Source organism: Haliotis rubra, unplaced genomic scaffold (genome assembly GCF_003918875.1).
Source record: "Haliotis rubra isolate DU_JTF1 unplaced genomic scaffold, ASM391887v1 Scf430, whole genome shotgun sequence".
Taxonomy (NCBI): Eukaryota; Metazoa; Mollusca; class Gastropoda; order Lepetellida; family Haliotidae; genus Haliotis; species Haliotis rubra.
Window position 1 is genome coordinate 208310 of NW_025767114.1, and position 10329 is coordinate 218638.

Genomic DNA, 10329 nt, shown 5'->3' on the forward strand with positions numbered 1-10329 from the left:
TAAAACAAATTGTTTATTTCTATCAAAATTATATATATTCAGAGACTAGGCGTTAGTCTACACAAATGGCAATGCAAACATGTGCATTACACCAAAAGCATTTTTTTGAGCATCGACTGACCTACCCAGCGAAGACAGCTAGCACCGATCAGCTGATCGCGGAGTCATTCAGTGCAGCGGCACTGAGCGCGTGAGTGAGTGATCTTAGTTTTACGCCGCACTCAGCAATATTCCAGCCATATGGCGGTGGTCTGTAAATAATCGAGTCTGGACCAGACAATCCAGTGATCAACAGCATGAGCATCGTTCTGCGCAAGTGGGAACCGATGACATGTGGCAACCAAGCCAGCGAGCCTGACCACCCGATCCCGTTAGTCGCCTCTTACGATAAGCATGGGTTAATGAAAATCAATGTGTTAGGAACATAAATTTCTTGGGGCCTTTAAGTGTTTCAATCATGGCTTGGAACGAGCTTGTACTTCTCATGAAATGTAACAGACAAAACCAACCTTGTGAAAAATATTGTTAATGCAAAAAAGTGTTCCAGAATTGTTTGTGTTCGATTATGAGAAAACATGATCGATTGCTTGGTCGTTTAGTCACTGCGACCAATCTTCGATTATTTCAATTAATCGGACCACCACTATTGAGCACCCGTGTATATTTTTGCAATGATAGGTTATCAACACGTACATAAAACTTCTCTTGGTGGCCACGATTGAAAAACATGATCCTTTGACTTTGGCATCCATTTTGATTTTATGATGATAATTGCGGACTAGGGCCCTTATTCTCGAAACGTTCTTAGCCCTAAGAATTCTTAACTTTGATCGTAGCCAATGTGTTAAGAATGGGCTTAAGAAGTTCGTAGGGCTACGAACGTTTCGAGAATAGCTAGCCAGCTTATGGCCTATGTTCTCTGAGATATGAGGTCATTAGTACCTATATGATAGATGAATGACGTCAACGTATCTCATTAGACCTGTTACACGTGGTGTGGGTACATGTGTGTGACACCGTGAAGATCCGGGTTAGAATTGATCTTCAGCAACCCATGCTTGTCGTAAGAGGTGACTAACGGGATCGGGTGGTCAGGCTCGCTGACTTGGTTGCCACAGGTCGTATACCAATTGCTTAGGGTGTTGATCACTGGATTGTCTGGTCCAGACTCGATTATTTACAAACTGCCATCATAATAGTTGTAATATTGCTGAGTGTGGCGTCAAACAACAAAACAAAACAACAAAAACAATTTATATGTGCTTTTGGGGATGTCATTGAACTTGATCGTCCCATCCATTCAGTACAAGTAAAGGTTGCTGGGCTCCCAGTGCAGCCAAATGACTATAATTAGTGTATAAAATAGTTCTGAAATGTGGCCTGTCCAAGGATTGGCTGTCGAGAAGGTGACCAGTCCTGAACAAACACAGCCAGCCCCCAAAACTAAAACAATAAAAAAAAAAAACATATTGAAACGAAAACGAGAAAGAACATGATTGCTAAGACAAAGTTCAAACCTAGTTAAGTATATTTTCTTCAAATATTTCCCCGGAGGGCCTTACTTATTTAGTAGACCGTCCTTCACAGAAATATACCAGAAATGGGCCTTACATACTGTACCCATGTGGGAACTGAACCCAGGCTATATTTATACACTGCTATAATGAGTATACAAAGTTTACAAAGAGTAGATACCTTTCACAAATTTGTATTCAGATTACCATGGGATCTATTAGTGAGTGAGAGAATGTCTAAAACAGGATACCTGGTGTATCCTGGAATCATCAGTGTGGGGGGAAATATAGGCATTTACAGTGAAATCAGTTGGAATCAAGTCAGGGCATGGTAAACTAGTGGTTAACAGAATGAGCAACTATCAACTTATCCACGTTTGAACACACACAATCAGCATAGTCACAGCTTGTGATCATCCAATACATAGACTGATTGTTCAATAAGTGGGGAAAATTATACCTTTTTATGCCAAAGAACATCCAATGCATCAATGTCATGAGGCCATCAGTGGGTTAGTGAGTAGCAACTGTCCACCAATGGCATCATGGCCGGGACACCAGAAATGGGCGTTACATACTGTACCTATGTGGGTACTGAACCCAGGTTTTCAGCATGAAATGCTTTAACCAATGGGCTACCCTCCATCTAGCCCCTGAGGGCCTTAGGGATAGCACATCTAAAAATGTGAACATATTGTTGTACACTCCAGTGGAAGAGAAACCAATTGCAGATTACATCCCATTCTAGGTCCATGATTGGCTAATACATGATGATGACCTAAGGTCAGATTGTGACAATTACTCTCCCGATGTTACTCATGCATCAGCAAAATTCACCCAAGTTTGTGTCAAAACTTTGGCATTGTTGAATGTTCTCTGATGTTATGAAGTTTGCATTCATTACCATTGCCTTGATAAATCAGATATCAGATATGGTGGAAACATTTTTGTCAGAGGTCACACTAAGTATGGGTAGTTAGCATAATATCGTGAGTGAGTGAGTTTAGTTTTACACCACACTCAGCAATATTCCAGCTACATGGTGGTGGTCTGTAAATAATCGAGTCTGGATCAGACAATCCAGTGATCGACAGCATGAGCATCGATCTGCGTAATTGGGACCCGCTGACATGTGTCAACCAAGTCCGATCCCGTTAGTCGCCTCTTACGACAAGCATAGTCACCTTTTGTGGCAAGCATGGGTTGCTGAAGACCTATTCTACCCCGGATCTTCACTGGTCTTTAGCATAATATCAGTAATCACGGTTGGTTTACGTAACAATGTAGTACTGTGATCCGAGAACAATACATGCAATGGAGTTTAGAGTGTGTGAGAAACTGTTTACTGCACTCATGGCCGTCATAAGCCTTTTACCTTACAACGCATTTCATAGTGTATCTAACCACAGAGTGTCAAATAAGTTTCTCTTGCAATAAATATTTTGTAAAAATAAAACAACATGTCTGTATGTCAATGACGATATAAGTTTATTACACTACAAAGAAATGGCTGTGTAATACAAATTTACTCTCTGCACACATCTGTCACCTTAACATTGAACATTGGCACACCTTAGGACTAGCACTCAAAGATGGACACCACCAACTCTACTACACAACAATATTTGTTGTACTTTGGAACTATTATCGATGCTCTGCCACACAGTCTGCTGCATTAGATTAGAATGCATACTGTGTTTAAAATCCTAAACAGAAACAATTTACAATAAGTGAGTTGAGATTAGCACTGCTTTGAAAAGTATTTCAGTTATCAGTTGATATGGGGAAATGCCCAGAATGTTGAAGTTTGCCACTTCAGTGAAACCTACGAGCCACATTCCAGCAATATCGCGGTGGGGGACACCAGAAATGGGCTTCACACATTGTACCCATGTGGGGAATCGAACCCGGGTCTTCAGTTTGATGAGTGGACGCTTTAACCATTAGGCTACCCCACAAGTAGGAGTGAGGATTGAACCCCTGACTATAGGTTTCTCACACCGATTCACAGTGTTTCAGCTAGAAGTCACAAACAATTTGGCACAGCCTGAAAATGACATGTCTTAAATCATCTTACTTTAATATTCATTTAATATTAATGAAGCAGGTTTTTGCAGCTGTTGTCAATATACAGGCACTATTCCAGAAATGGTCTTTGCAGATTGGGACCATAGGAGCAAACCCTGGTCTGGTGTCAAACCACTATTACAGCCCTCCTTCCTATATTCCATATCCATCTTCTGGTCGTTAATTCTCTGTATCTTTCTGTCCTTCCTATATTCCATATCCATCTTCTGGTCGTTAATTCTCTGTATCTTTCTGTCCTTCCTATATTCCATATCCATCTTCTGGTCGTTAATTCTCTGTATCTTTCTGTCCTTCCTATATTCCATATCCATCTTCTGGTCGTTAATTGTCTGTACCTCTCTGTCCATGATGACATCTTCCATACACACGCATACATTACGCATACATTACGCATACATTAACTACTACTGTTATGATTCTTCCACATCCTTCTTCTGGAACTTGTACTTTCCTCTCAGTTCTTTCTTCAGCGGTACCCATCCAGGGCAGGGTACCTGTCCGGGTATCTCACATATACACTGCCTTGAGGAACTCATGCCGAAGTTGGCCGGGTTGGACGTCTTTGCTTTAGCCAGAGCTTCAGCTCTCAGGGTGTCCCTGGAATAAGAGGGACACGCATAAGACACATTTGATTAAGAATTAAGAATATTTGTTAGCATTTAAGGAGATGTTAATGTAAAACATCGTGAGTGAGTGAGTATGGATTTATGCCACTTCTACTACAAGTTCTAGCAATATTCCAATATATATCACAGCCGACACCAGAAATGGCCTTCATGCATTGTATCTGGAAACTGAACACGGGTCTTCGGCATGACGATCGAATGCTTTAACACTAGGCTACCCCACACACCTTAAACTGAGTTTATCATGTCAATCCATATAGCGAAATCACAAAAAGTGTGCAAATGCTTTCTCATGTATATTTCAATTACAGCAAAAACTATTAAAGTTATTTTTATAAAAAATACTTCAACAATGATAACTTCACCAACTGTTCTTTCATCATTCATGAAATAAAGTAGACAGCATTACGAAATTGTTCAGCACAGTAATGCAACTCAAGGTTCACCTATTCTATTACCAACCAATCTAAAAACACCAGTCCATTAGTAGGCATGGTGTATTTTGTCGGTTTATGGAAAATTTGATTGATAATGAAATAAATGCTACAGTTAGTTGCAATCAATTTTAAGGATAAATATTTAATTACTCTATACACATTTTGTTTTTGTTTGTTTTTGTTTAACGCAGCACTAACCCGTACACCCAGCTTGTTTGTGAGGTCTGGTGTCTGGGTGTAATATTGAGTGAGTTACAATTTATTGTCACATCAGCAATATTTCAGCCATATTGTGACTAAAACAGGCAACATGTTAACAATATGGGGATAATATTAGAGTATAAAATCTGTCGACAAAGGACAATAAAAAAAATAGATTATCGTAATCTGAGATATTAATACTAGCATTTAACTTAAGAATTATATGACTATTTGGGCAAAAAAATATAAAAAACGGTCTACAGATCGCCAACACCTGAAGGCTGATCACCATACTTCGGACAATGGGGATTTACAGTACTCTTGCTACCTGCATGGACCCTAGCTGGATTTACACCATCCCTTCAGCCATTGGAAATTGTTTTCAAATTTGGCTAAAGATTAAAAGGAAACATATTCATGGGGTAATAAGCCACAAAGCCAATATGTTTGTTTATATGTTTGTTAGTACTGGTTCCTGGTATGGTGTGATAACCCCTAAACTCTATACTGGGCTGACCGGTGAAGATCCTGGTCAGAATTGATCTTCATCAACCCTTGTTTGTCCATTCTCTTCCCACAGAGGTTACTTGTCACATCTTCCTACGAACCTATCTTCTAATACGGCCCTTTCATGGTACGAGTGTTCAGGATTCGTGATTGGTTGCAATCAGATTTAGTTGTGCAATCAGCGACGTTGTTTCAAAAGTGATCATTGGCAAGGCCTCAGATTTTCTGTATGCTTAGGGAGAAATAGAACCTCTTCTCCTGGGCAATGCACAAACGTTTCTTCTAGACAGAACTCAGTCACGTAATGGCGGATCAATGGCGTCTCCATCGCCCTCGTTGTCAACGGACAAGCTAGCCATTAATGTCTTGTGTGTCACATCAACACAAGTCCCCAGCAGAGGAGGGATATTTGTGGCCCCACATTTGCTTGTTTTAATCAAGTTGGATCTAAGTCAATGTTACACGCATTCTGATTTGACAGAAAGGGAGATAATTCGTGTTGCGATTTTTTGCCGCCAGAGGTTTTTACGAGAACCGGCAAATGGGGCCGTATTAGAACAGAGGTTCGTAGGAAGATATGACAAGTAACCTCTGTGGGAAGAGAATGATGTTTGTCATAAGAGGCGATTAACAAGCTCACTGACTTGGATGACACATGTCATCATGTCCCATTTGCGTAGATCAATGCTTATGCTGTTAATCACTGGATTGTTTGGTCCAGACTCAATTATTTACAGATCGCCGCCATATAGTTGGACTATTGCTGAGTGCGGCATAAAACTAAATTCACTCACTCACTATACTGGGCTGACATCACTAATGGAACAAGTACATATAGTTTCACCCCCTGTAGTGAATTAATTTCATCAAGATATTTACAGCAGTCAACAAATAACAGCCCACAACTTAAGCTCACATGGCTCTCAGTCAGGTGAGCTAACGATAAATTCCCAAAAGTCAACTTATATAAATTATTCTCATAGTTGATTGTCAGTAGAAAGAAAATAGAGCAACTCTTTACGATGATTTGCAGAGAATGTGTTTGACATGATCATGAATGTCATCCTTATCTTGACTGTCTATGTCGACCAGTACCTTCCTCCCACCATCTGAAACATCCAGCATCATTTAGTGAACCTGTATTGTGAAAAAACACATCACTTAATGGCACAAACGCTCAGCTCAAAGAGATACTATTAAGAAAAGTTACATGGTTACATGGTTTCGAAAGATGTTTCTACCCATGAAGGTCTGGGTTAGAATGAGCCTTCAGTAACCCATGCTTGTTGTAAGAGGAGACTAATGGGATCGGGTGGTCGGGCTCGCTGGCTTGGTTGACATATGTCATCGGTTCCCAATTGTGCAGATCGATTCTCATTCTGTCGATCACTGGATTGTCTGGTCCAGACTTGATTATTTACAGACCGCCGCCATATAGCTGGAATATTGCTGAGTGAGGAGTAAAACTCACTCACTCACTAAAAGATGTTTCTAGATAAAAGGGACGGTGGGGTAGCCCAGCGGTTAAGGCATTCGCCCTTCACGCCAAAGACACGGGTTTGATTCCCCACACGTGTGAAGCCTATTTCTGGTGTCCCCCTCCATAATACTAGATTTTGTACTTTACCGAGAAACTGAAATCCCAAATATAACATGTTTTACATTTGACCACTTTCTAAATGGCATTAAGTATTCATAGCTGTCGGCACCATGCCAATTTACACTTATCAGAGGGGTAGACAAAGTCTGTGATCTAGACTACCAGTTGTCGGACTTCCATATTTTTGTGATAGCCATGGTGGCCGAGTGGGTTAGATACCTGACATTGTGTGCTCGCTCTGAGGGTGTGTGTTCGAATCCCTGATGGGACTCAACCCAACAAAAGTGCTAGAATCAGTACTTTACTGAGAATGTGTAATCCTAAATATAACATGTTACAATATTCTCTTGGTTGGTCAAAAACAGTTGTCCAGTTTTCACAAGTGGTAGTTGGATAGTAATGCAGATAAGTATTTACATAGCAGTTTACATAGGGTAATAATGTAACGCCAGAGTATTCCTACTTTGTGGTCTGTAGGTGACTGACAGGAGACTAACTTATTGTTAACCACAAACCCTCTACCATACTTGATGGATAAAACACAGTGAGTTGGGGTTAACAGAGCATTGAACTGTGTTCCAGTTACATCATGGCATATTAGCTTAATGTGGGAAGAAAAGCATGTAGTGATGCAGGCTTTAAGTGTTTGTCTACAACTTGAAATCCATAAACGCGGATATGGTGCTGACAAGCCTAGACTGACTGAGTTTGGTTTTACGCCGCTTTTAGCAATATTCCAGCAACATCACGGCGGGGGACACCAGAAATGGGCTTCACACATTGTGCCCATGTGGGGATTCGAACCCAGGTCTTCGGCGTGACGAGCCAACGCTTTAACCATTAGGCTACCCCACCGCCTCCCGACAAGCCTAGAGACATAAGTGCCCAAAGTATGTTTCCATGGATTTGCTACCCGTGAAGATCCGGGTTAGAATTGGTCTTCAGCAACCGATGCTTGTCGTAGGAGGTGGCCGACTGGATCAGGTGGTCAGTTTTCGCTGACTTGACTGACACATGGCATTGAATCCCAATTTGTGTAGATTGATGTTCACGCTGTTGAACATTGGGTTGTCTGGTCTAGACCGATTATTTACAGACTGCCGCCATATAGCTGGATTAATGCTGAGTGTGGCGTTAAACACCAACCAAACCAATCCAATCCACGGATTTGCAAAGGTTTCTAAAGTGACCAAGGGAGGTAACTCTTCACAGCTTGATGTGGGAGGATATAGATAAATATAAACAATTACAACTATAAATCTCTCAGCTTGATAAGATAACACAAATGCACATACAAAGTCACTGTATATGCCTGTACTAACGGTGAGCAATACAAGTTCCATGCCACACATCAGGAGACGTCACTTACTGAGATAGAACTGCAGGAAGGGTGATGGTGTCATGTTCTTGAATGTCTGTATCTGGACAGAAGGGTTCTTGTACTGGATCTGGGCAAGATGCCAGAACACGAAGTCACTGTGAAAAAAACTACAGTCTTTAATATACAAACAAAATACATCTGAAAATTCTCCCAGTTTCCATTACTTGGAATAGTGCCCAACAGGTCACCTGGATATATAGTTGGAAATGTCAACAAACAATTTCAGAGGAAAATATCCTCTGGCTTCCCTGTATCAGACATTAAAAGACACTTAAATAGCTACAATAAATTCATTTCAGAGAATAATTATGTCCAATGATTTCTTTGACTACCATTGAGAGATTAAGATTTCCAGTTGGTCTATCAGGTCCAACCACAGTTCAAAAACTCCCTACTTATCAGGTTTTCTAACATCACACAAGATTCCACTTCTAAATGCCCTTCAAAGATTTGATCACACAAGATGATCATAACAGGCAAGGCATAACTTGAAACTAAATGGATTCTTGAAGACAGTGTGATGTTCTGGTTGCATCCCAGTATCCTTGAATATCCAGTGACGTCTCTTTTCAGCATCATGCTATAGTGACAAATCAAATATCATCTATTGTCATGATTGAGACAAGCACCAATATAGGTAGCACTTGACATCCTGTGCAAAGTTAGCGAGACAGTCAGTTATGGCACTTCCGAAACTGTTGCACGCGGACCCATGGTAGTAATCATAATAAAATTTAGATACTGGACAATTAAGGATGGTCTATTTTTTCATATGGTTTAACATTGACATATCTTTGCTTAAACTATGGATAACTTGATATATATGTGATAATTTGAAAGTATGCTGCACCTGAAAAGATGTCAACACTTCATTTAATGGTATTACTGCAACAACACTGAATTAGAAATCATAATTACACTTCAGAGACTCAAAGTATTCATGTTCATCTGTCCAGCGTACCCTTTCTTCAATACACCAGACACATTTACTGTCCAAAGTCAGTTGGTCGTTGGATGGTTTGTTGTTTAACGCCACACTCAGCAATATTCCAGCAATAATGTAAATATTCCAGTCTGGACCAGACAATACAGTGATCAACAACATGAGCATCGATCTACACAATTGGGATATGATTACACACTGATGACATGTGTCAGCCAAGTCAGCGAGCCTGACCACCCAATCCTGTTAGTCTCCTACAACAAGCATCGGTTGCTGAAGACCAATTCTAACCCGGATCTTCACGAGTATTAATACAACAAGAAAAAGTGGATGTATACAGGTCTAATACTCCCTCCTTACTATGCGCCTTTGCTTGCTTTCTGTCCTGTGTTGTAATTAACCGTCATAATCTGCACTGTGTCTTTGAACACAAGCTGCCCACGCTGAAGATACTGCAGTGTTCGCCGAACAGGCGCAGCTCCTTTCATAAACGGCATGGCTTGTGTTGTTTGTTCAGAGCTGAAAATTCATCCAGGATTTGTGAATTATAACATCATAAAATAACACAGAAATTACAACTTATTTCTTCCGTCTTTGGAAAGATTTCCATCCATATCGCTCCTAAATTTCATTATGCAAGGCTCTAACCTAACCCTAATTTGACCCTACCCAGTATTTCATGGCTTCTAGTCACATTCATATTACCTGAATATACATATATCTTTTTCCTCGTAGTTAATATTTGGGGGGGATACGAAGTCTTACCCACTATTGAACATGTAGTCATATCTCAAGTTCAACAGCATTTTTTTTATTGACAACAATTAAAAGTAAGTGTTCTGAAACTTGACGATTTCATTTAATATAACCATATCTAATCAACACGTTACGTGATAAACAACCATGAAATAAGGTATATGCTCAGCAACCCAGGGTGTCATTACACGGCGACCAGTCCAAGGTAACAGACACCTAATTTCGTGAGATATAGTTTCATACCATGCTTGGAAAACCGGAAGTCAACTTGTGCCG

The 10329-nt window shown here is 40.4% G+C and overlaps 1 protein-coding gene across 3 annotated transcripts; it reads right to left on the bottom strand.

Moving 5' to 3' along the window:
* Positions 1-2983: 2983 nt before the first annotated feature.
* On the bottom strand, positions 2984-10329 carry LOC124289048 (probable 28S ribosomal protein S25, mitochondrial). Of its 3 annotated transcripts, none has more exons than XM_046725641.1 (5): positions 10297-10329; positions 9658-9816; positions 8343-8449; positions 6395-6482; positions 2984-4199 (listed from the first exon to the last, which is right to left on the bottom strand). In XM_046725641.1, the coding sequence occupies exons 2-5, from the start codon at positions 9792-9794 to the stop codon at positions 4013-4015; spliced, it is 519 nt and encodes a 172-aa protein (XP_046581597.1). In that variant the 5' UTR covers positions 9795-9816; positions 10297-10329; the 3' UTR covers positions 2984-4012. The 3 variants fall into 3 exon arrangements, with proteins under 3 accessions (XP_046581597.1, XP_046581596.1, XP_046581595.1); XM_046725640.1 differs by lacking the exon at positions 10297-10329 and adding an exon at positions 10200-10294; XM_046725639.1 differs by lacking the exon at positions 10297-10329 and adding an exon at positions 10188-10285.